Source organism: Phyllostomus hastatus, unplaced genomic scaffold (assembly GCF_019186645.2).
Source record: "Phyllostomus hastatus isolate PE091 unplaced genomic scaffold, TTU_PhHast_1.1 phas_scaffold_755, whole genome shotgun sequence".
Taxonomy (NCBI): Eukaryota; Metazoa; Chordata; class Mammalia; order Chiroptera; family Phyllostomidae; genus Phyllostomus; species Phyllostomus hastatus.
Genome location: NW_025334039.1, coordinates 7,092,211 through 7,117,581, shown reverse-complemented (window position 1 = coordinate 7,117,581; position 25,371 = coordinate 7,092,211). Strand labels below are relative to the sequence as shown.

At 41.4% G+C, this 25,371-nt stretch overlaps 1 protein-coding gene across 1 annotated transcript in view; it reads left to right on the top strand.

Annotated features, from left to right (window-relative positions):
* The window catches only part of UTP20 (UTP20 small subunit processome component), an 88,286-nt gene that overhangs the window by 7,518 nt on the left and 55,397 nt on the right, over positions 1-25,371 (top strand). Inside the window, exons 7-22 of the mRNA XM_045826501.1 lie at positions 400-537; positions 985-1,140; positions 1,690-1,836; positions 1,920-2,054; positions 3,438-3,515; positions 5,311-5,489; positions 11,514-11,669; positions 11,802-11,890; positions 13,399-13,504; positions 15,439-15,589; positions 15,867-15,929; positions 16,733-16,891; positions 18,194-18,270; positions 19,735-19,814; positions 20,054-20,297; positions 24,135-24,317. Of these exons, the coding sequence (XP_045682457.1) occupies positions 400-537; positions 985-1,140; positions 1,690-1,836; positions 1,920-2,054; positions 3,438-3,515; positions 5,311-5,489; positions 11,514-11,669; positions 11,802-11,890; positions 13,399-13,504; positions 15,439-15,589; positions 15,867-15,929; positions 16,733-16,891; positions 18,194-18,270; positions 19,735-19,814; positions 20,054-20,297; positions 24,135-24,317 (2,141 nt within the window). The remainder of the gene's footprint in view (positions 1-399; positions 538-984; positions 1,141-1,689; positions 1,837-1,919; positions 2,055-3,437; positions 3,516-5,310; positions 5,490-11,513; positions 11,670-11,801; positions 11,891-13,398; positions 13,505-15,438; positions 15,590-15,866; positions 15,930-16,732; positions 16,892-18,193; positions 18,271-19,734; positions 19,815-20,053; positions 20,298-24,134; positions 24,318-25,371) is intronic.

Here is a 25,371-nt window from a genome sequence, read left to right as displayed (position 1 = left end):
ATAATGATTTCCTGGAAGAAACCAATTGCATAGTATCATTTTTGTGGGTTTCCATAGTAAATTTTAGAGGGTTTTGTAATAAGATGAGAACATTGATGTTAAATGTTTCATACTCATAGAATATACGATTTCCTGCAAAAGACAGATGTTTCCTTGTGTAGAAAACCATAGGTTTTCTTGGTATATCCCTTATGCCAATGAAATAATTACTCTTGTGTGACATTACAAGTCTTACTGTACTATTATAGTAGTTTGAGATCAATAAAAGTGTCTGTTCCATTTAGAATTTTTTCCTAATTACATTTTTAAATATGAGTCTGTAGAATAGCAAGTAGAATTTCTTTATTTGGCTATGTTTATGTTTTAAATACAGTTTTCCATTTACATTTTGTGTTTTAGGTTTCTGATAAGAACGCACTTTTCGATTTAATGTTTCTTGATCTTGATGAACATCCGGAAAAGGCAGAAGGAGTTGGCCAGTTGCTCTTTGAAATGTGCAAAGGAGTGAGAAATATGTTTCACTCCTGTGCGGGGAAGGTAAATATCCAAGAGGAATACTTTGAATCTATGCGAAAGGGATTAAAAAGAAAACAAGATTTGCTGAAATGATGGACAGGAGATTGCTGAGAATAATTAGACTAAATGGGGAGCATTAAGGCTTTAATAGCGGTGTTGACCTCATGTAGGCTCCGGATCACTGGGTGTTTTTACTTAGAAGATCACTACTTTCTTTTCATCCTGGGCTCTAGATGGTAACATCAGTTGATTGATGAGCACAGGTGGGTGTGGTGGGGGCAGCTGGGTGATAAAATTTCCATCCTGGTTCGGAAATTCCTTTGGAGAGAGTTAACCATCAGTGTCCTATCCATGATTATTCCTAGATTCGATGTTCAGGTAACCAGTATAATCAGAGCGGGAAATTACAATGTAGTACTGAAAATGAGGGTTGACATGTTTATTTTAATGACTCTCGGATTCCCACAGGCAGTGAAGCTGATTTTGCAAAAACTAGGGCCAGTTACTGAAACGGAAACTCAACTCTCATGGATATTAGTTGGAGAAACACTAAAACACATGGTCAAATCTACTGCGTGCTACATCCACAAGGAACATTTTGGTATATTTTTTGAATGTCTGCAGGTGAGTTCTCATTTTTCAGGATTTGTATGTAATAAGAGTCTAAGAGTTGATTATTCTTCCTCGTTTAGCAGACGACTCCTGGAGATTGTATTTTATAACTGCCTTTATACTTTTACACACTTAGGATTTCCCTTCCATCAACCCCTTGCACTATTTTTATTTGCGTCTATACTGTGAGATGCAGTAGAGCATCGTGGTTAAGAGCAAGCTTTGCAGCCAGACTGCCTGTGTTTGCATCTTGTCTGTGTTGCGTATCGTTAGTGTGACTAGGGAAAGTTAATTTAAGCCTCTCTTCCCCCTTTTCATCTGGTGAATGTGGTAATAGTATTGAGATTTCCTCCTTCGTGGTTGCGGATTATGAGGGAATGCTTATAAATAACAACTGTGCCCTCAGAAATGCTAGCTGTCTTTATCCTTAGGGACTCCCAGTAAAGTGACTCCCAGTGAAAATTTGAACCGCTTATATTATTCAGTTAACAGATGAATTAGATACTTTATACTTCTCCCCATTAAATAGTCTCTCTTTCAAATTAAATTTTTTGTTTGCAGGAATCACTCCTGGATCTGCATACAAAAGTAACCCCAGCTAACTGTGGTGAAAGTTCTGAACAGATTAAAAGATTATTAGAAACATATCTGATACTTGTGAAATATGGAAATGGATCAAAGATAACCAAGCCTGTTGATGTTTGTAAGGTGAGTCCCCAACTTAATTTGCTTAGAGTTTGGTCATTAAAAGTTGATTGCTAAATGAGCATTGTTTTCTCTTTTATTTATAGGTCTTGCCTCAAACATTACAAATAGCCCATCTCTCCACATCTTGCCGGAAAAGCCTCTTGGATGTGATTTCTGCTTTGATCCTAGGCGAAAATGTTTCCTTGCCCGAGACCCTCATCAAAGAAACCGTAGAAAAAGTAATTTACTTCAGCAAATATTAATTGAATAGTTAATATGTTTAGCATTGCATAAGCCTCCTGGGAAGTATAAATGAAGCGTGGCAAAGGTTCTACCTTCAGAGAATTTACAATCTTAGTAATAATCTTTGAATTGCATGCTGTAATAAGGAAAGCAAAGTGTGATAAAAGCTAAAGCTGTTTGGCAAATGTGCCTCAAATATATAATGTGCTTAAATTGTGCTGGGTGTGGACACTATAGTGCCTGGGGTTGGTTGGTTGGTTTTTTTAAGATTTTATTTCTTTATTTTTAGAAAGCGGAAGGGAGGGAGAAAGAAAGGGAGAGTAATGTCAAGGTATGGTTGCCTCTTGAGTGTCCCACACTGGGGACCTGGCCCACAACCCAGGCACATGCCCTGACTGGGAATTGGACCAGTGACTCTTTGGTTTATAGGCCGGTGCTCAATCCACTGAGCCACACCAGCCAGGGCATGTCTGTGATTTTCCATACGAAAGTAAGGCCCTAAGAGTGAGTAGTTACAATTTGTTGAACTGATCTATTGACACCACACAGAAACATAACAGTTAATTCTGTCTGGGGTTGAGGGACATAGATTACTTTTCAAGGGACTGGTATTTGGGATACTCCTTGAAGGTTAAATAATGGACTGCCTGCAGAGAGAGGGTTAAAAACTCTAGGAAAGGAAACAGCAAAGATGTGTTCAAAAATTTATGCCATCTAGGCACGTGGACATGTGAGGAAGTGTGATGTATATCCTGTCGGCTTGGCTCTGCTGGGCTTTGAAAAGTTAGGTTGGATGTTACCCTGCAAGCCGTAAAGGGCCCTGGGAAAATTTTTAGCAGGGAAACGATTTGATGAAATTTGCATTTGAGTGAGTTTAGAAGATGGATTGGAGGGAAGTGGCATTGAAAATAGATCAATTAGGTTCTTCCTAGCTTCATGTGGTGCAGCAGCAGGAAGTGTAGAGGAGGATGTAACATCATGCTGCTGGCTCTTAGCTGATTCTCCGTAGCTGGAGAGGAGTGAGCAGCTCTGGCAGAGCCCAGTGTGATCACTAGAAACCCAGGGCCCTTCACCTCTGTGTGAGCTGCTGTGGAGAAGGCTTAACCTGTGGACAGACAGAATACTGAGTGACCGGTGCCCGCCACTCCCTTGCTCTAGCTGCTTTCCTAGGAGGGCTCAGAGCTGTGTCTCCCATCTGGGAGCATCCCCTGCCCACCTGCAGACATAGCAGTCAAGTTCTTCTCACCTCCCGCGACTGTGTTAACTTGTATCAAGCATCCCACTACTTTCTGTTTGCAGGTTAGAGGACCTTGAAGGTTTTGAATGGGGAAAGTACTCTCTGTGTACTTATATTAATATTTTTTACCTGTGGTCCACAGACTTTTGAGAGCCAATATGAAAGACGTTTGATTTTGGATTTTTCTGAAGTCATGTTTGCTATGAAGCAATTTGAGCAGGTGAGCAAGATACTAAGTTTTGATTTGTTTTGCTTTTAATCTGTCATGGTAAAATAAATGTAAAATCCTGTGATGTGTGTGTGTGTGTGTGTGTGTGTGTGTGTGTTTAGAGAAACAGTATTGGATGTTTTTATTCATATATACTTTTTAAAACAATTACATGTATGTTTCCAATTGTAGGTCACAAGTGAAATTGTATTCCATATACCAAGGTATTTAAAATATTAGGTAACCAGCTTGTTTTTATTTTTTCATTGCAGTTGACATTCAATATTATATTAGTTTCAGGAACCAGCTTGTTTTAAAATAATTTTTTGGAAGTTATAGAATCATGTGGTAAAATTGGGAATAAGAAACAGTTTAAGGAACTTTTACTATTGGAAACACTGAAAATAGTTTCTAGATCATTGCATTGGAAGAATGTTGCCAATTCATTTCATTGCTACAAAATAGATACCTGATGGAGACAAGTCTTACTCATCAAATCCTAAATTTATTTTATCTCTTTCCCCTCACGTCCATCAAACATTTGCTATTCCTTATAACTGGTAATTGCACAGTATACTTCACGGAACCTATTTTTCTACCTGTTCTCTCAGTTTTCCCTTTAGCCCTTGATAATATATATTATCATTTGTCTCAAAACAACAACAACAAGAAAAAAACCTTCTTTGTACACGTTCTAGCCCTGTTCCTTCCTGCCCAGTGGAGGCCCTTTATCTCACTGGGTGTTTTTTTGTTTGTTTTTAGCAACTGCATCTTTTCCTTCTCTCCTGTTTCCTTTGGTCTCTTAAAAAAAAAGTTATATTTTTCAGAGTACCCTATGGTGTTTAAAATTTAAAGTCAAACAGGGCTGAAAGGCAGCCACTTGATTTCCATTCCCAAATTACTCACCAGGAGTAAACCACCTCATGATTTTTAGCTACATTTTTTTCTGGCACTTACTTCGTATTTTAAGTCACCGGAACTTCCCGCTGCTCCTCCATGAGTTAGCTGCAGCCCCCGCCTGCAGACTTCCTCCTGTGGCGGTTGGATCCTGGTTCCTTTCCATCTCTCGTCTGGTTAGAGTCACATGACAGGTTTGGGCTGAATTCATGTTCTCTATATACTTAATCCTTATTTTACAAAAAGGATTTTTTTATAATTATAATGTTGTATACATTTTTTTCCCCTGAAATTGCCCCATTCTTTAACAACTGGGAGTTGTTTTCTTTGGCTGGCTAGTCAGCGAGCCCTTCCCAGCACCGTGGTGGAATGTAGCCACGTGGCACGTGGTCGGACGTTCGGCAGCTCGGCTTTTCCTCCTTCTGTGGAGGCTTTCGCCCTGGAGTACTTCGAGTCTGGTTGGGTTGTGTCCTCAGCCCACTGCACAGGTGTCAGACCAGGAGAACCTTTGCTTTTCTCCTGTCTGCTGGATTCCACGTCTTTCTGGTGTTATATTGTAGTTGACTCTCCTATTTTGGTGAACATTCTTCAGAGGTTCCTTCAGAGGTTAATGGAAGTAAAATTTTGAGATTTAGTACACCTAAAATTGTCTTTATTCTCTCCTCATGCTACATTGCTCGTAGGCTGGGTATAGAATTCTAGATTGTCATTTTCCCTGAGTTTTTCAGGCATCGCTTCATTGTCTTCTGGCTTCCATGGTTCCAGTGGGAAGGTCTGATACTGTTAGGATTCCTGATCCTTGGTTATGATCTATTTTTTTTCTTTGCGAAAGTGTTAGAATCTTCTTTTCCTTAGGTGTTCTGGAATTTATTATCTGTTAATAAACGTGATTTTTCTTTCTTATTTTTAGCTTTTTCTACCCAGTTTTCTTTTATATATTGAGAATTGCTTCTTGATTGATGACGCAACAGCCAAAGATGAAGCTCTGGCCACTCTGGCCAAGCTCATTCTGAACAAAGCTGCGCCCCCCACGGCCGGCTCGATGGCAATTGAGAAGTACCCTCTGGTTTTCTCACAGCAAACGGTGGGGTAAGTGCTCCGTCTTCATCCCCGTATTGTTGGTGGGATGGCCCACTGAAAAATAATGCATGAACAGTACTATAAAAACTGCAAAGATGTCCATGAAGATTATGTGGACAAAGCAGCTGTAGGACAGTGTGTAAAGTATGATCGCATTTTGCATAGTTAAAAAGTGTAATAAGAAAGCACAGGAAAACACATGGAGGATACAAACAGGTTAACTTGCATAATGTCAGGAGGATAGTAAGTTGAAAATGTGACTGGTAAATTTTTTTAGCCTTTTTAAAAAATATGTATATTCATGTGCGGTTGCAAGAAATAGTACAGAGAGGTTCCATATACCACCCTTCACCCAATTTTTGCTGGTGATAACATCTATGTAAATTCCCTGCAATATCACAACTAGAAAATTGACATTGTACAAGGCACAGTTCCATTTATATAATATGTGGGACCTGCAGCTTGGCAAAGAATTCTTAGACCGGACATCAAAGAGTTGACCTTGCACTGACCTTGTTCAGAGTTACCAGTTTTGTAGGCACTTATGTGTGTGTATGTACATGGTTGTAAAGGTCAAGTCAGGTGTAGCACGGGAATCAAGGTGCAGAGCTGTCACAGCCCTGCAGGGGTCTTTGGTGCTCTGCTGGCCACTCTCACACTACTGCTCCCCTCTCCATCCATAAACCACTAATTTATTCCCCATTTTTGTCATTTTAAGAATATTATATAAATGGAGTTGTACAGTTCACCTTTTGAGATTGGCTTTTTTCATTCAGCACGGTTCCCTTGAAACCTACCCAAGTTGTGTGCATCAGGAATCCATTCATTTTTTATGTCAAACGCCTTTTCACGTGCTTATTGTTTAATCATTCACCTTTTGGAAGACGGTTAGGTCAAGCCTAGTTTTCGGCCATTGTGAATGAAGCTGTTAGGAACATCCCTGTGCATAACAAAATTCCTGTATGTAACTTTTTCTCTGAGGCAACTGCCCAAAAGCAGACTTGGATTATGTGGTAAGTGCAGGCTTAGTTTTCTGAGAAACTGCCACAGCGTTGTCTGGAGGGGCTGTGCTGCTTTCTGTCCCCAGCAGTGGTGTGAGGGACAGCACTGGATGGTGACACTGTTATGTGCTTACCAGTGTTTCAGGGTATAGTGATATCTCATTGTAGTTTAATTTGCATTTCCCTAATGACTAATGATTTGAATATCTTTTCATGTGCTTATCATCCACATACCTGTTCATTTCCTTGACCCATTTTCTAATTCTTTTGTTTCTTTTTTTTTTTACTTACTGTTGTTTAGTCACAGTTGTCCCACCTTTTTCCCCTCATTTCTTCCCCGCCCCATTGTCTGTGCCTATGAGTCCTCTATTCATGTTCCTTTGCCTCCCCCCATCTTTCCCCCATTATCCCCCTTTCCCTTTGGTCACTGTCAGTTTGTTCTTTATCTCCAAATCTCTGTTTGCTCATTTGTTGGTTTTATTGATTAGGTTCCACTTATATGGTGTTTGTCTTTCACCGCCTGGCTTATTTCACTTAGCATAATGCTCTCTAGTTCCATCCATACATTGTGTAAATGTGCCAGTTTTTTTACCTACTCATTTACTGATGGGCACTCATTTACTGATGGGCACTCATTTGCTGATGGGCACTTAAGATGTTTCCAGCACTATTGCAAATAGCACTGTTGTGAACATTGCTTTCTTTCTTTACATGGAGTTATTTTAAGAGGAGAAGGGAGGGAGAAAGGGAGAGAAACATCAATGTGTGGTTGCCTCTCGAATGCCCCCTACTGGCGCTCTGGTCCACACCAGCCATGTGCCCTGACTGGGAATCAAACCAGCAAGCCTTTTGTTTGCTCTCCAGCACTCAGTCCACTGAGCCACACCAGGGCTCTTTACCATGGAGTTCTGAGAGTGCTTAGATATCTTTTCCAGGTATAAGTCCTTATGGCAGATACATGATTTGCAAATATTTTCTCCCAGTCTGTGGCTTGTGTTGTTGTTGTTGTTGTTGTTTTAAAGATTTTATTTATTTATTTTTAGAGAGGGAAGGGAGGGAGATAGAAACATCAATGTGTGGTTGCTGGAGGTCATGGCCTGCAACCCAGGCATGTACCCTGACTAGGAATCGAACCTGCAACACTGTGTTTTTTTGTTTAAAGATTTTTTTTACAAAGCAGAGTTTCAAATTTTGATGAGGTCGTTTATCAACTCTTTCTTTTATGGATAATGCTTTTGATGTCAAGTTTGAGAACTCTTTGCGTAGCTGTAAGGTCCAAAATATTTTCTCCTATTCTAAAAGTTTCATAGTTTTATGTTTTACATGTAAGTCCATGATTCATTTTGAGTTAATTTTTATGTGAGGTATGAGGTTTTGGTCAAGGTTTTTTTTGTTTGTTTTTGTTTGTTTGTTTGTTTTGTTTTTGCCTATGGATGTCCACTATTCTGACAACATTTGCCAAAAAGGCTTTTTTTCCTCACGGAACTGCTTTCGTACCTTTGTCAGAAAGCTAGTCGGGCATTTATGTGTGGGTCTCTTCTGGATTCTCTCTCCGTCCCACTGATCTGCATGACTTTCCTATCCTAATACTACACTGTCTTGTTACTATAGCTCTTAAAGATTTAAAATCCTGAGAAGATATTCTTCGACTTTATTCTTTTTCAAAATTGTTTCAGCTATTCCTGTTTCTTTGCATTTTTGTGTAAATTTCAGAAGAAATTTATCTATGTATACAAAAATAACCCAAAAAACACCCTGCCAGGATTCTGTTTGGAATCACATTAAATCTATAGATGAACTCGGGGAGGATGGACATCTCCATAAGGAAACATGAAACTGTTGGCTTTGTTTCCATCACCAGGCTGGCGAGAGGAAGAAAGAAGTGACGGTTAACATTTAGATTCTATATCTTTGCAATGTTTGAATTGTTAGAATGGCCGTGGATTACTTTCTTAATCCTATTAAAAACAATGCATAGTCTCGGACCATGAAAACAAAGTTTATATAAATATGTGGGAGAATTCTTCTTATCACCTTTCAAATAGTTGGAGTGGGTATACTTCTAGAAATTGTAAATTAGGAAACCAGTTCCCTTTTTTGTTTATAGGTAGGAATACATAGGGATAAAGGATTCTCTTGTTTCTTTTGGATTAGTTAGGCCTATTGCTGCATTCCATGGTTTGTGCTGAGTAATCGGCTTTGAAGCAACAGCATCCCTTGAGACGGGTGTCACTGTCCCCACAGTCACACCACAGAGTTAGTTTTTGAGCCTAAACAGCACGTGACTCTGAAGGAACCCATCTTCTTCACACTTTGCTGGTCTTGCCAACGTTAAGAGTAGCTTTAGTTTCTCTTTAAGAACATGCTCGACTCTGCTGAGCTCTGATTCCTGAGGAATAGGTAATGAGTAACCCCTGCAGAATTATTCCCTTGGAACTTCTCTCTTGATTTTGCAACACCAAGCCAATCTCCCAACAGACAGATTCCTTGCAAGTGACCAGAACTGTGGGTTCTGGGCAGTGGGAGTGAGCTGCTGGGTCAGCCGCCACGAGTTGAAGCCCAGGGCCCAGCTGAGGCCGTGAGGCAGACCTCCCCATACAGTGGTCTCGGCCATCTCAGACCCTTCTTAGAAGGTGACATGATGAGTGTAAAAAAATTAATGCGGGCATATTAACAAGGTGAGTGCCACCGCTTCTGTGTTTAGTTCTCTGAGAAAACCTTCCGCCACCTTCGCAGAAATAGGGTGCATGTGAACGGTCGGTCACCTTGCAAAAAGGTTCTTCTTTTGAAAGGACATTGTTGGGGTGAGGGGAGTATGTGGAGCAGGGAAACAGACCAGATCATTTTAGACCGTGATAAAAAGGAAAATAAAGCAGGGTGTTGAGAGGCAGAGGGAGTGGAAAAGCATTACTCCTTTCTGGAGAGGGGCCTTTGAGTCCCTTGTAACGATGGAAGGAGCCAGTCTGGCCAAGAAAGGCTTGGTCATAGGCCTTCCAGACAGAGGGAGGAGTTACTGCAAAGGCTCCGGGACAGGAATAAGCCCAGGATGTGCGAGGAACAAAAAGAAAGCCCGTGTGGATAAGGAGCACTGAGCTCGGAGGAGAGTGAAGTGAGGGAATGAGGGAATGAGCGAAGCAGGCGAGGGTCAGGTTGCTGAGAACCTCCCAGAGCGAGGCCAGGGGCGTGGATTTTATGGGAGGAGCTGCGGCAGATGTAATGAAATGAGGGGATGGCATGGCAACCAAGGATGCGTTTTTTTAAAGCATCTTGATATTTTATTTGTCAGGTTTTGGCAGATTATTCAGTCATGGTTAGTACTAGAAAGACTATATTCCAAGATGCAGTGACTTTTAGAAACTGCAAGGGAAATTAACTATCATAATCTTCAAGCATTCAATACCTTGATAAGTATGAAACAAGATGGAATGCAACTTTCTGGTTCATTTTAATGATAAAAAGAATACAAATCTGATATTCCACTTCTCTTGTGTAACACGGTGAGCAAACTGGACATGGTAGATAAATTATAAATATATCATTTTACATGTTTCTATGTTTTTTCTTTTGATTACATTTCTGTTTTAAAGAGGACTGAGGTATATTTCATTGGCAAAAATAAAGAGGCTAACGAGAAGAGTGCCAGAGTAACAGATACTTAAAACTGAATGTCGGATCAGAAAACATCACTGAGTAACCATTTATCAGATTAAAGCACCATAGAGAGTTACTTTTAAATCCTAATCATTTTAGTGACGTGTGTCATGCGCACTGCAGTAACTTTGCGACATCGCTGCACATTCGTGGAGCACAGTGCTCCCCCCTTACCAGCGGAGGACACATGCCAAGGTTCCCAGTGGATGCCTGAAACCCCAGCTGGCACTGAACCCTTTGTATACTGTGTGTTTTTTCCTTTACATGCATACATGCCTGTGATACAGCTTAACTTGTAATTCGGGCACAGTGAGAGCTTAACAACAATGACCAATAATAAAGTAGAGCAGTTACAACAATATACTGTAATAAGTGTGATGTGAGTGCGGTCTCCCTCTCACAGAATAGTTCGCTGTACAGCACTCACCTTCTCACTTGAAGGATGCAGTCTGCGGCTTCTTTTCGACATACCTGAATTGCCGGGATCACTGTCCTTGTGCTTTGGAGCCCTTATTAAGTAAAATAAGGCTCACTGGAACAGGAGCACTGCGATATCTTGGTAGTTCGTCTGATAAGCAGGACAGCTTCTAAGGGACTGACGGGCTGGTGGTTCCCTCTTTTCAGTGTGGAGAAGCTGGAGAAGGAGATAACTCACATCCTGGGTGGAATGGAGCAGGACAGGGCAAGATTCCATCACACTCCTGGGAACAGCACCCAATTTAAAAATGTATGAGTTGTTTATGTATGGAATTTCATAACAAAACTGTAGATAAAGGGTGGGAGGAACTACTAGGGTAATATTATGCCAAAAAGGAAAGAGGATGGTGAAGTCAGTGTATTCCAATAAATTAACTCTCCAGTTCTTAAAAGTATAGGGTCCAGCACAAAAACGCCCCTTTTTGTTACAAAATCTTTTATTACAAAATCATAAGCATGTAATTCTGTAACATAACAATATCACACTCAAGCACACCATATGACATTTTAGGTGGAATGTTTGAATTAAAACTATAAATTATTACCCCACATTATAAACCTACCAACCACCCTCAGCAGGCGTCAACTTCTGCCGGACCCTGTATGTTTATCTGCACGGCATTTGGGAGTACTTAAAACTAGGAAATACTTTAAGTTATGAAGAAAGTTAAAGTAGAAAATAGAAGAGAGCAGAACCAATGGGGTTGAAAAAGGCTGTCGCCGAAAATCAGTAAATGGTCCACATTTGTTTGGTGGTTCGTATTCAGCCATCGCCACCGTCATGCCCTCCTCGCCCCGGATGCTCATGCATGGAAAGGAGCCCCGCTGTATTTCAGACTTCCTAAAGCAACAGCGACTACCTTCCATTCTGTTTAAAATATTTGTTTGTCTTTTCGTCTTTCAGATCCTATGTAAGGCAGAAGAAGAGCAGGTCCCATGGAGGAAAGGAACAGAACCCCGTGCTGGACCACCTTTTGTCTCTAATTCAGTTACCCCAAAATGAAGATGCTACTTTCCTGTCACATTCTTGGGCAGCCCTTGTCGTGTTACCCCACGTTAGGTGAGAAAATACGCTATGTGTTATTTCTAAAGAGATGCTCAGCACGTTGAGTAAAACCTTCATTAGCCATTCCTTGCTGTTCCATGAAAAGCCGGTTTGAACCTTTCCTTTTCCTCCCTGCTCCCTGGATAGACCTCTTGAGAAGGAGAAGGTGATACCGCTGGTCGCATGCTTCACAAAGTCGCTCTTCGTGGCTGTTGACAGAGGCCGCTTTGGTAAAGGTCAGTAATAATGTCCGTGTGTTCTCTTGTCTCTCTTTACTGACACACCCAGTCATCGTAAATCCACAGAATGCCAGGGAACAGTGTGTCCTGGTGTAACCACCTGTGAGAAATACGGGGGAAAAAAAGAGGGCAGGAGGGAGGTGTTGCACTTGTACTTTGTAACCTGGTGGCCAGGTCAGGTGGCTTGAACATAAGGTCAAAGAAATGAGAGCCCCCCCGCCCCCAATCCTTGAGCCCCAGCCTGTGTTTTGTTCGCCGCCTCCACACCCAGGCTGTCCCTGGTGTGCACCTTATGCTCCAGGCATTTGCTTGTCCTGAGCAACACACTTCCTCTTCCAGCCCTCTGGCTGCCCTTGGACATGCCCTTGTTCCTTCTCCCTGCAGTTCTTTCTAGGTCTCTGTTGTTTGGTGAACTCTCACATGTCTTTCAAAACTCAGCACAATACCTCTGGGAACATGACTCTTGCAGGCAGAATTTGGCTGCTCTGCCCAAAACACCATTTCCTATTGCATTCTTGTACATGACCCCTCACTAGCCTGAGAACGGCAGTTTAAAAGTAGGTGTTTTGTTTTATTCTAGCCCAGTATTTTTATTCTAACAGTAGTCATTCATTCATTTAACTGTTAAGATGCTAGACTCTGTGAGATGCTAAGCACCCATTAGACTGTGAGGTAACTCACCACATTTCAAGGGTGCACCCGCACGTGGCTGCTGGCTACCTACTGGCTACCTGCCGTGTGGACTGTGGCTGCTCCTTGGCCTGAGTGAGAACATCGCTGCCACCGCAGGAAGTCCCACTGGACGGACTGTTCTCGAGCCTGGAGCAGGGCTTGGCAAGTGTTGGTGTGAAGGAAGGGCTGATTGGTAAATGGTTTAGGTTTTGTAGGCCACATTCAGATTTGAGGTATATTTTTGTTTGTTTGTTTGTTTATTTGTTTGTTTTAAACAATGCTTTAACAACATAAGAGAAAACTTTACCTTGCCAGCCATGTAAGAACAGACTACCTGCACAATTTGACTTGTTGGTCATAGCTTGCCAACGTCTGTTCCAGCATTAAATGAAGGTGTAGCTAGTGCTAATTAAGTGGATTATGGGTAGGAGCCATTGAATATGCAACGCCTTATAAATTGGAGGCGTGAAATCCACATGGGCTTTATATGAAGATAATGTCTTAGCTCTTAAAAAGTCCGGTTCTCCCCCCGCTTGTAAGTTCTCATTTCGATCATGCCAACCAGTGGGACCATTGGACTTCCTCATCTCATTTCATGGAACACGCATTTTTATTCTCTAATTTTGAATGTTTTTCTCTTCAGAAAGTTAAATACAAGACTTGGAACCTTCTGGTATTAGTTCCCTTCTGTTAAGTTCTGGCATTTGACAGATAATTCTATAGAAGGCTCAAATTGAAGAAGTTTGTATAAAGTGTCATATAAATGAGATGCCTGGTAGTTACTATGTCAGAGATATAAGTAATGTGGTTTCTTTGTTTTTTTCTGCCTTCAGGAATCTTATTTGTTCTTTGTCAAGCTGTAAATACCCTGCTAAGTTTAGAAGAATCTTCTGAACTTCTTAATTTGGTTCCTGTGGAACGTGTGAAGAATTTAGTCTCGTGAGTAAACGTATTCTCCATTTACCTTAATAATGAACAAACTATAAAAGCTTATGTTATTGTTAACTCTGGGGTATAATAAGTCCTATTTTGATCTATTTTATACCTGAGCTGTATTCACATAAGAGATTTATAATTGATTTAAATACTCGAATGAAAATACAGTTCTTGGCAGTCTTTAAATACAGATTCATCTTGGTAAAGGGGCGTTTCACGGTGTGTGCGAACTGGTCCTGCAGAATCTGTCAAGGGTATTTAGTGCTGGTTACCCCCAGCCGTAACATTGCGCAGTGCTGCCCTCTTGTCAGTAGTTGCGCGGCTCCTACATAAGACATTCCTGCTACTTTCATGTTCTTGGCTCAAAGCGAACAGCATTCCAGAACACTTCCCTGTGGCCCTCTCGGATGCCAGAACAGTCCAGTTTTCTCAAGTTTCTGGTTAGGATATTAACACAGGGCCATTAGCCATGCGCCGCTCACCCTCATTAGCACCCTTTTAAAGGACAGGCCTTCCGAAAACCTGGTAAAATAGTTTGCTTCTGTTTCTGAAGTTCAGAACATTTTATTCTCCTGCGTTTTAAAAACAGATTTATTCATGTCCTTCTTTCCATAAATATTCATTCACTTTTCTCCTGTACCAGACCCTATTCTAAGCACTGGGAGACATTGTGAATGGCACAGAAAATTCCCCGACTTTGTGGAACTAACATGCTAACAAAATGAGACAATAAACGAAATAAATAAGTAAAATAAATAGCATGTTAGGTGGTGATAAGAAAATTAAAGCAGAGGAAGGGGACGGGGAGAGGCTGGAGGTAGGGGCCAGAGCAGTTTCACATAAGTGGAGGGAGGGCCTCACCGACAAGGAGACGTCTGAGCAGAAACCGGGAACCCGGGAGGGTGCTGGGGCTCCGGGGCTCTCTGTCCTCCAGACCCGGAGAGGAGGGAGCGTCGTGGCAGGGGCTCGGGGAGCGTGCCGTTGGAGCAACAGGGAACTCCTGTGGCTGAGCAGAGCAAGGAGTGGGTAGTAGGACAAGAGGACGTAGAGGTAGGGGTGGCAGGTAGTGTATGACCTTTGGCCCTCATGGGGCCTTGACTTTTACTTTAGCGAAAGGGGACATAAGGGAATTAGGGGCAGGGCAGTGACTTAGGCCTAAATAGGGTCCCCCCCGGCCGCTGTATTGAGAAGAGACTGAAGGGGAGTAAGAGAAACCAGTTAGGATCTCTTTACATTCACGTCCACATCAAATAGTGCTCCTCCTCGCCCCCCACTCCCCCACTCCCCCTTCACCCTTCACCCTTACAGTCCAGTCTCTCAGTCTGGGCTCCTTTCTCTGATTAACTTCTCTCCACCACACTCCTCACTGTCACACTAATTGTTATTTACTTACTGGCTGCCTTCCCCTATTAGAGTATAAGTGCCAAGAGAATAGAGACTTTGTCTTTGGTTTACCCGTGTATCCAGTGTCTAGAAAAGCACATCATAGCACTGGCACATCATATGCACCCAGTAAATATTTGTTAAAGGAGGATGGCACACAGAGGTTAAGCAACTTGCCCAGGGTTATACTGCTGATGGGTGATGCGGCTGCCTTACCCCAGGCCCTGGGTGCAGGACCCCTCCTCTGCACTGCTTCCCTCAGGAGCTCACAGTCCTTGTAATTTACAACAATGTAGACTGAAAAGACCACGTTGGGTTTTAGGCAAAACAGCATTTCTAATCCTTCCTCTGCCTCCAACCTGCTGTGTGTCCTTGAATATGTCACTCAATGTCACTAGGTTTATTTCTAAAATGATGGTAAATGTCCGAGTAAAACTCTTATCTGTTCCCTTTTCCCTCTCCTTTGTCCGTGATAATTTTCTGTGGATGCTATTGTAGTCCAAATGCTCTGGGGTGTATGGGACAGTTTGGGCCTAATAAATATCTTGTTTCAGACGGTTTCCTTTGGAGCCAGCTGTATTGCTGTTGGCTGATCTCTATTATCAGAGATTATCCTTATGTGGCTGCAAAGGGCCCCTTTCTGAAGAAGCTTTGATGGAATTATTTCCCAAGTTACAAGCAAACATTTCAACTGGCATATCCAAGGTAACACTGGTTCGTGGCGTGCTCCCTGTCTCTCGGTTTCTGTTTGCATGGATTGCCGGCGGTTGTCCCAGCCCCTTCTTCAGAAGCTGCTGCTGTGGGGTGATTTCTGGTAAAGCAGGGATTCCCCGGGCACTGACCTGCCATCGGTTTGATGGCAGCAGGTTTAGTTGGGATGCATTTTTCATAATTTTGTGAAACTTAGCTCTCACTGACTCTTCATCAGTTTCTTCTTATGTTTAAACTTTGGACTTTGAAACGTGCCTTTTACTTTCTCCAGATTCGGCTTTTAACAGTAAGGATCCTAAACCACTTTGAGGTTCGACTTCCAGAACTAATGGAGGTATTATTTATAACTGTTCAGTTTGGATAGCTTTTTGAACGTGTCATCTGATAAATGTTTTTATTTGCAAAATTATACTTTCATAGAACGTTCACTTGGTCAATATCTACCATAAAGATTGAATTTTTTTTGTAATTCTTAATCCCACCACACAAAGGCCACCACTGAAAAGCCACGTTAATCGGTGAATATTATTTCAGACTTTTATATATACACGTAATTTAAACTCAAGGTGTCACGAAGGTTTTTCCATATCATTACCTCTCATCCTATGTCATTTCTTTTGAAGTTTGAATAGCAGCCCACGGTTTAAAATATTTTATTTAACCAATTCCCTATTGATGGCTGCTAGGTAGGTTATTCACAGTTTTTCAGTATTTCCAGTAATACTTCAATGAACATCCTTACACAGATATTTTTGTATAGGGAAGTGTTTCCATAATGCAGAGTATTTCTTCTTGAGGTAGAAATGACTTCTACCAGAGGTAGAATTATACAGTGAAAATGCATACACATTTTCTTCATTTCAACAGATGTTACCAATCTATTTGAATCATGTTTAGAATTACTTTCCTATTTCTTTATTTCTATGCTAGATATAAACCTGAATTGTCTACTGGAAAGTCAATTGTGTGAGGAAAAATGAATCATTTACCCTCACCTCCTCCCCCCAAAATATTGCTTATCTTACTTAAAACATTAACTCATCCCAGTTTTTATTTTTTAGACCTTTGGTCACATTTAATGCTTTTTTGGAGAATCGCAGTACTGACATGTCTGCTGCCTTCTCCCTGGCTGTTCAGGATGACGCGCCCTCGGAGCGCCAGTCTGCCTTCGCTGTGTTGTGCCAGGCGGAACTCGTCCCGGCAACGGTGAATGACTACAGAGAGAAGCTTCTCCATTTGAGAAAGCTCAGGCACGATGTGGTGCGGGCCACAGTCCCTGATGGGCCGTTGCAGGAGGTATAAAACACTGTCCTTTGTTTTTTTCCTCTGTTTTTGCCTTTAGATCTGTTTGGCTGGCTTTTGAAAAGAGAAACATACCAAGTGGTCACCCAAAATAATAACTTTTGAAATTGGATAAATCCTCAGTTCTCTTAGATCCCTTGAGGTAGATGGCTCTGTCGGCCAATTCAGCAGTGGTGGAAGTAATTTCCTATCCCCCTTCCCCTGAGGGTGTGTGTCCTCTGGGAAGGTGGGTAGTAAGTGACGGCAGGAGGACTCAACATCAAGTTTAAAGCCTGATCTTCTCCAGCTTTGTTCATTGCTGTACAAAGTCAGCAGTGAGATTTTCTGTCCATGACCCTTGAAGATACCTCACGGGTCCCTTTGGGAAGAAGGCCGAGTTGGAGGCATCCCCCTTTCCATCAGACCAGTTCTGTTCCTACTCTGCTTTATGTATTACTATCCTGTGTTGTGTTCTGCTGCTAAAATGGCTACAAACACCCATCCCCAAATAGTAATAGAACTACCGTTCTGCATGGTGCCTCCCTAGCATGTGAGGATGCTAGCAGAGCCTCTCATTGCAAAAGGCCACTGAGAAAACTTTAGACCCTTGAATGCAACTCCTTTAACCCATGGGGTTTTTCTTTTCTTCTTTTTTAAATCCTCACCCAAGGATATGTTTATTGATTTTAGAGAGAAAGGAAAGGAGAGAGAAACATCGGTGTGAAAGAGAAACATCGATTGGTTGCTTCTCATATACTCCCCAACTGGGGACCAAACCCACAATCTGGGTGTGTGCCCTAACCGGGGATCAAACCTGCAACTGTTTGGTGTATGGGACAACGCTCCAATCAGCTAAGCCACCCGACCAGGGCTAATGCATAGTTTTGAGAACTCACATCTGCTTGTGAAGCCGCAGCTGCCATTCCCCGCAGACTTTCTTGGGTTCCTTGCCATCTGTGCTTTACTGATTACTGTTCAAGTTTTGTCTTTTAAGGTGATGGGGATGGCAGTGTTTGTTAGGAGGGAATTCAATCATGAGTCAAATCCGTTTATTTAAATATATCCTTTGAGCATGAACATCTGGAGTGAGTTTAAATACTATATTTGCTTTAGTGATTCTTCAGTGTTAAATAGCAAGTGGCATTTTGGGGAGAGTCGGAACATTATTACTCACTGCTTTTTGAATTCGTACCTACAACTTTTTTGTAAAGCGTAAAGTGTCTTTCCAAACCTCCAGTTGTCTGAGTTGGGATATTTGCATCTCGGTGCTGTTCTATAGTAGTTCATTACCCATTTACTAAATGAGTCTAATTGCAGGTGCCACTTCGCTATCTATTAGGCATGTTGTATATTAACTTCAGCGCTCTCTGGGATCCTGTTATTGAACTCATAAGGTAAGCGTGCGTTAAATGGATGTTTTAACTGCTGCAGAGTGGTGGAACCAGTATTATACTCCTTCTAGGTGTGATTTAAATGAGTAGGTGTGTACAGTATTTATAGCTACCATAAATCCTTTGTGGGACAAGGCAAAGAAAAAACAAACAAATTATTCTGTCTGATGCCAAGTTTTTCAACAGTGCAAGTGTTATGTGTCTGTTTCTTTGTACATTGAAATAACTTTGAAGGACTGTCTATTTGTACTTTCTATGATACATCTGTATTGTTGAATTTTTTCAGTAACAAAGTACTGTATAATAATTGCATAATTTTATTTATGTATATGAATCATTGAGCCAAACTTTAATATAAAAATAAGGACTTAAAAGCTCTTGCTGTCTAGTATCTAAAAATCCCTGTAGCCTAAAAAGGACCTTAATAATTGCATAGAAAATACGCATGTTGTGCCTCATGGGTAGAAATCTGTTCTTTGGCAGATGTTTGACCTCAGATGGTCTACTCTGGCCTTTTGTCAGATTGGAAATATGTCATGTGTGGCCTCTCAAAACCCTAACTCTTAGTTTTTATTTGACAGAGCAGAATAAACAAACCCTTCGCCAATTTGGAACCACCTTGCCTGCCATTTACTGGCGTTTAAAGCCATCAGACCAGCATGCTGGGAGCAAGGCCTCTAACACCGACTTCATAATGTCGTTTATTGTGCTTAAGGAAGAATCTGACATGTGTTACCAATAGCCCATTATCAAAATTATTAGCTCCCCAGTTCCTGAGTGCTTTTTACGGTCCTCCATATCTGGCTGGGCTCGCTCACCGTCGAGTTCATCCTTCAGGCTAAAAGTTGATTTATTTTTTACAAGTAGTCAACAGCATACACAGTTTGTGTCTTGTGTAAAGGTTGTGCATATTCTTAGAAAACTACAAAAAAGAATATAAACATTTTGAGAATACTATTGCTAGAATATAAATTATGTGAACACATGATTGAGCTAATTTCTTGAAGCCCTAAAAGGTATGTTTCATGCAGTTAGTGAATATTTATTTTGCCTTTGTGTTAATAAGTATATTTGCATTTGGTGGGAGAAAAGCCAACATTTTAAAGTTATCTGTGAACACGCTGAGTTTTGGGGGTTTTTTTTTCCCCCCTAAATACAGGCCTGTCCTTCCTTAATGGGTTCTATCTCACACCCCATGTCCCATTCCCATTACTGAGCTTTAAAAATAGTCGTCTTATGAAGATCTACTTGGGTTTTTAAATATGTCTTTTAGTGTTTTATGACTATAAAAATAATTTGTGGTCAGTGCAGGCATTTTGAAAAATATAGAAAAATACAGATGTTCTTTATAACCTCACATTCAGGAATGACTTAACTAACATTTTAGTTATATCCTTTCACTCTTTTCCCCTGTATCACAAAATAAGGATCATATCACATATTTTGTTTTGTGATCTTTTTTCTTAGCTCTCATGCACATGAAATGGAAAATAAGAAATTTTGGAAAGTTTACTACGAACATCTAGAAAACGCAGCTACACATGCCGGTATGTAAGGGGGCGTCAGGTGGGACTGGGGAGAGCGGTGGTGGTTTCAGCTGAATTTTACTGCTCAACTGCTCATCAGGTCGGGGAACAGAGATGAGAACTGGGTTATCTTCAATAGCCTTTGGGTGCAATTTCTTGTTCCCTTGTACTACTAGAGGAAGGAACGGCGTTACTTAAGGAAACACAAAGGACAAATGTTAACATTTCTCTGGTGGTTATTTGACTTTTTTTTCTTTCAGAGAAAGAACTGCAAAATGATACGGGAGATGAGGAGACGTCCACTGGAGGTGAAAGTTGGGAGCAAACTCAGGAAGGAGATTTGGGAGCACTTTACATCGAGCAGCTGACATTGAGAACCAACTGTCAGGAAAGACTGGACCACACCAATTTTCGGTTTTTGCTGTGGCAAGCTCTGGCAAAATTTCCAGAAAGGGTAGAGCCACGGTCCAGGGAGCTTTCCCCGCTTTTCTTGAGATTTATCAGGTAAGTGTTCTCTTGGAACATGTTCCTGGTTGAGTGTCCTCAGTGCCTGCAAGAGAAGGTACAACATATTAAGCTGGCTGAGTTCTTTGTCTGTCTGCCATGTTTGTAAATCATTGGCCCATCTGTAAAGCCCTGGCGCTGTCAGCTAACAACTGAACTAGTTTGGTTCACCACTTAACTTTACATGAATTTAACTGGCCAACAAAGAATGTTAATAAAACATTTCTCGTTACAAAATAAAAAGGGCCACACTGTGTTAGCTCATTGTACAAAGACCTTGCTATTTCTCACTCTGTTCATGGTTTTGTTGTCTGCCTGCAGCCTCAAGGTGTTTTTCCAGTAACCCAGCCACTCTGTTTTGAACCTCTTCAATGTTTCCCATGATGCTGAGGAATGGACTCTCAAAAAAATAGCAACATTCTGGAGCATTGCTCCATTTTGACTAGATAAGCTGTGTGAGAATCAGGTTGCTTTAAAACTAAAGATAAGGTAGTGTGCAAAACAGTCCTACTTAATCAATACATGCATGTTTTCCAACACTGTTTAATTCCTTGGGAAGATGCCGTAGGGTTGAGTTCAGCAGGCTGCAGGCCACACATGGCAGGCTGGTTCAGGAACAGCAAGGAAGTCCGAGTGGCTCCAGCAGTGACCCCTGAGAAAGTAGTTGGAGACGAGGGCAGGTAACAAGAGACCAAGTGGTGTAGGACCTTTGAGTGATAGTAAGGACCTGGGTTTTTATTGTCGGTCAAGTGGGAAGCCACTGGAAGGTTTAAACATGACGGCGTGACTTGAGGTTTCTTCAGGAGTTTTCTGGCTGCTGTGTTGAGAATCGACAGTAGGATGGTGGTGGTGAGAGCAGTGAGAGGGGAGAGTTCGGAGGAGGCTGCAAAAATCTGGGGAAGAATAGGTGGTGACTTGATCAATGTTAGAGTAGTATAGATTATGAGAAAGTAGTTGAACACTGGATGGTTTTGAAGGATTTCAATTCAATATGATACCTGTTTGAAGAATTGCTGCTAGATTAGCCTGCAGGCTTTGCCATCAGGTAAGGTGTGTCGTGATGAGGCTGAGAGTCGGGAGAAGTGCAGGAAGGAGGAAGGAGAGGAACCAATGTCTCCGAGGGTTTGGCCGTAGGCTTACCATTTATTGAGATTGGGAGAAATGCAGAAATTGACAGATCTGGGGGGAAGATCAAGAGTTCATTTTTAGACATGGTAAGCTTCAGGTCCTGAATAGACGTCTAGTTAGAGATGTCGGGTAGGTTATTGAAGTTGGAAGTTCAAGTTCAAGGGAAAGACTTGGTCTAAAGATAATACTTTTGAAACTCATCAGTATATAGATGGTTTTTAAAAATTATGGGCAAGGAGTTAAATCACATCTTGGCATGTAAATATAGAGAAAGATTCCTAAGGACTGACAGCAATATTTAGAGGTTGGGAGATAAGCAGGCCAGGAAAATGATAAAAGAAGGCCTGGACGACATAGTATTCCTTGAAGGAAGGATTTCAAGGAGGGAGTGGTCAGTGGAATCAAATGTGTCTGAGACATCAGTCAGGTGATAAATAAGAAATGACCCCCCCCCATTGTCTTTGGAAGTGACCCTAACATGAGTTGTTTGGATTAATCTGGTAAGGATGAGAGCCTGATTAAAATGAGTTTAAGAGGTAATAGAGAAGAAAAATGGAAATAACAAATATGAACAATTATTGAAAAAAAGAAGAAGCAGACGTAAGTGGAGGGAGATGTAGGGGCGGAGAGGGAGCGGTGGTCAAGGTTGCTGTTTAAGATTTAAGCAGCATGTATGTGTGTAATGCTGCTGTGAAAGACCCAGAAGGGAGGGGAAAATTTGTAATATAAGAGGAGATAAAATTGCTAAAGCCATGTCTTTGAATAGTTAAGAGGAGACAGGATTCCATGAATAAGTGAAAAGGTTTAAATGAATAATTCATTCTGGCAAAGGTTACAAGCAAAGATGCGGGCAGGTCAGTAGATGGGATGGGAAAAGAGTAATGATTTTCTTTTTTACATAACTTGTTAGTCTTTAATTTATTGATAGAGGTGAAAACAGTAATATTTAGCTACCTTGCCTTGTTTTGAAGATCATGTAAAATAATGTTTATCAGTTATTTGTAAATTGCAGAGAGCTATGCACATGCAAGCTGGTATTAATGGTGTTAGTAGAATATGAATTTCCTATTATGTTCATTTTTTTAAGTTTTTCCTTCAAGAAAGAAATGGATTACCCCTTAGCCTAAAGATAAAGACCTTCCTCTAATAGTACAAGATGCTGTGAGGGTGGGGATAGAGAAAGGAGCCAATAACAGGAGGTGGGTCTCTGAGTTCAAGAAAACTTAGAAATGAAAGATAGACAATTTCATAAAATGTGTAAATTAAAACTAGTTGACACTGACTACCTATAACTAATACTCTTACAGATGATCCAAACTAATGGAAAACCCAAATGTCACCTTTAATTCTGGCTTTGAAATATGTTGGGGGCTTATTTATTTTTGTCTAGAAATTTACCTTTCTAAATATGTGTCAAATAATTTGATGTTGACCTAATTTGTGAATCCCTTGTCACCATTCTCTGAGAAGAATCATATGAGAATCAAGCAGGAATGAATGACTAACAATGGCAAAAACATCCCAATAATAGGTAACAGTGACACTTAATGAATGAGTACTTGCTGTGTAGACACTCTTGTAAGTGCTTTATGTGAAATATCTTATTTAATAAATGAATGAGTGAGCATGCTGTGCGTGGAGATAAAGGTTAAAGACATGTCATGTGGTTAATTGACTGTTGAGAGCATAATATGGATGTTATTAAATCAATGAGATATAGTTTATAAATGAGCAACTTTGCTCATTTCATTTATTCATCCATTTTTTGATTTAGTAATTGCTAGATCCTGCTACCTGAGAACACAAAGTTGAATATGGTAGCATTTCAACCCTCTGTAGTCATTTAGTGTATTAACCCGGACTTTCCCGCAGGTGTGTTGGTTACGGTAATATCCTAAAACATGCTGTTTTTATCAGCATATTTTTGAGTGAGGACTTTAATGTCTGATTAAATCCCCTTACATCTGTATCTTAGTGCTATGCACAAAACAGACAAGAAAAACATAACTGTTGGGTGAGTGGGCTGGAGGAACACAAAATAAATGAAGCGAATGGCAGCAACAGCCTTCAGGGTAGTGTCAGTCACCTTCAGCAGCGGACCAACATTAAAGGATGGAATTCATTGAGAACAAATGTGAATACCAACTGCACAAGCTAAGTTTAGAGGACACAAACGTAAAGACTTAGATGATTTTTATTGCCTGGACATTCAGTTTAAGCCTGAGTCATGTTGTGACTGCCCCAAAGGCAATGCAGTTGTTGGTTCCATCTGTCTTATCAGACCACATGCCTAGAGGACTGAATTTCATTACAGCCCCATACAAAGTAGCTACATTGGGTTTAAAAATGATTAGCATGGTCTTAATGCTGTACTTTCAGTATTTCCTGTAATCCACCCCTGCACCTTCCTTCCCCAGTTGTGTCTTCAGAGATGGAGAGGCTGATTTCAGCTCAGTCCAAACCAGACTTTTCAAATATTTTCAACAGTGTAACAATGGAGTGGACTGTCTTCTGTAGTTAGTGATTGACTTGTTAAATAGGGTACCTCAGAGGGGCTGACTACTAAAGAATAATGTCGCACAGGCTTGTCTAAGGTGCCTCACATGTCTCTTCCGTGTGTGATTCTGTGAACTGTGGACATAACATCTGTCACAAACAGAATCAGGACATTTCGGCTTCATCTGCCATGTGTCTCCCTTCCTTCTGTAGCAACGAGTATTACCCTGCAGACCTGCAGGTTGCCCCAACCCAGGATCTGAGAAGGAGAAGCAAAGGAGCGGTGGTGGAGGAGACAGAAGAACCTGCTGCTGAAGACGAGGAAGAGTTGGAGGAGGAGGTGGTGCCCCAAGACGAACCCTCACAGAAGAAAAGGACAAGAAGAGCTGCAACAAAGTGAGTTCAGCGCTGCTGCTAGATCGCAGACCTGCGGTTCTCCGTTCTCGGTTCTCGTTCTCGGTTCTCGGAGAAAAGGGTTGCGATCTCCTGGGCCTGCACGGGAAATGGCCTTGGGCGAGGTGACCTGCTCAGATAACATCAGTGCTGTATCTCCCTAGTTTGGGTTTTTTTTTTTTCTTTCTGGTTTTTGTTTCTTTTTACAGCCCAAAGAAAACTTAGTCTTCCAAAATTTGTGGTGGTTTGCTTTTTTTTTCTTGTTTATACACAGAATGTTAAGAGTCAAAATCACCTAATCATAGCTTTTTTTTATGTGTGAGAGTGCTGGGCCCCAGAGCTGTTCAATGCTCTTTGACTTGTAGTGTTTGCTTTTCCTGGTGCCAGGGCATCGTGTCTGTGTTTTGGGGAGTGCGGAATGGGCCGTCTCTCCCCTTACAGATACATGCGTCAGCAGTCTCACTTTGCCTTCTGACTTGTCTCCTTCTGGTTCCTCTTTTTTTCAGCTGTTGTGTTCTCTCTCATTCTCTGGGCAGTTTGTCTACCGAAATTGTTAGAAACCTTAGAAAAATAGGAAGTGATCATGCTTAATAAAAGTTACTTGAAGATGACCTGATTTGGGGTGTCAGAGATCCCCTGGATTTGGTGCTACTGTGTTATTTTAACACTTTCTTTAAAAAAAAAAAGATTTTATTTATTTACTTTCAGAGAGGGAAAGGAGGGAGAAAGAGAGGGAGAGAGAAACATCAATGTGCAGTTGCTGGGGGCCGTGGCCTGCAACCCAGGCATGTGCCCTGACTGGGAATTGAACCTGTGATGCTTTGGTTCGCAGCCCGCGCTCAATCCACTGAGCTACGCCAGCCAGGGCTTATTTTAACACTTTCAATCTTAATCTACGTCGACTCCTTGAGTTGTTCCCATGAGCCTTTTATTAGTTCATACATTTAGCAGCTGCGGGAGTGCCTTTTGCCAGTTGCTGGGCTGCAGAGATGCACAGTACATCGTCTCTGCCATGCAGGAAGCCCGGTCTAATGCCTGGTGAAATGTTTTCTTAGGG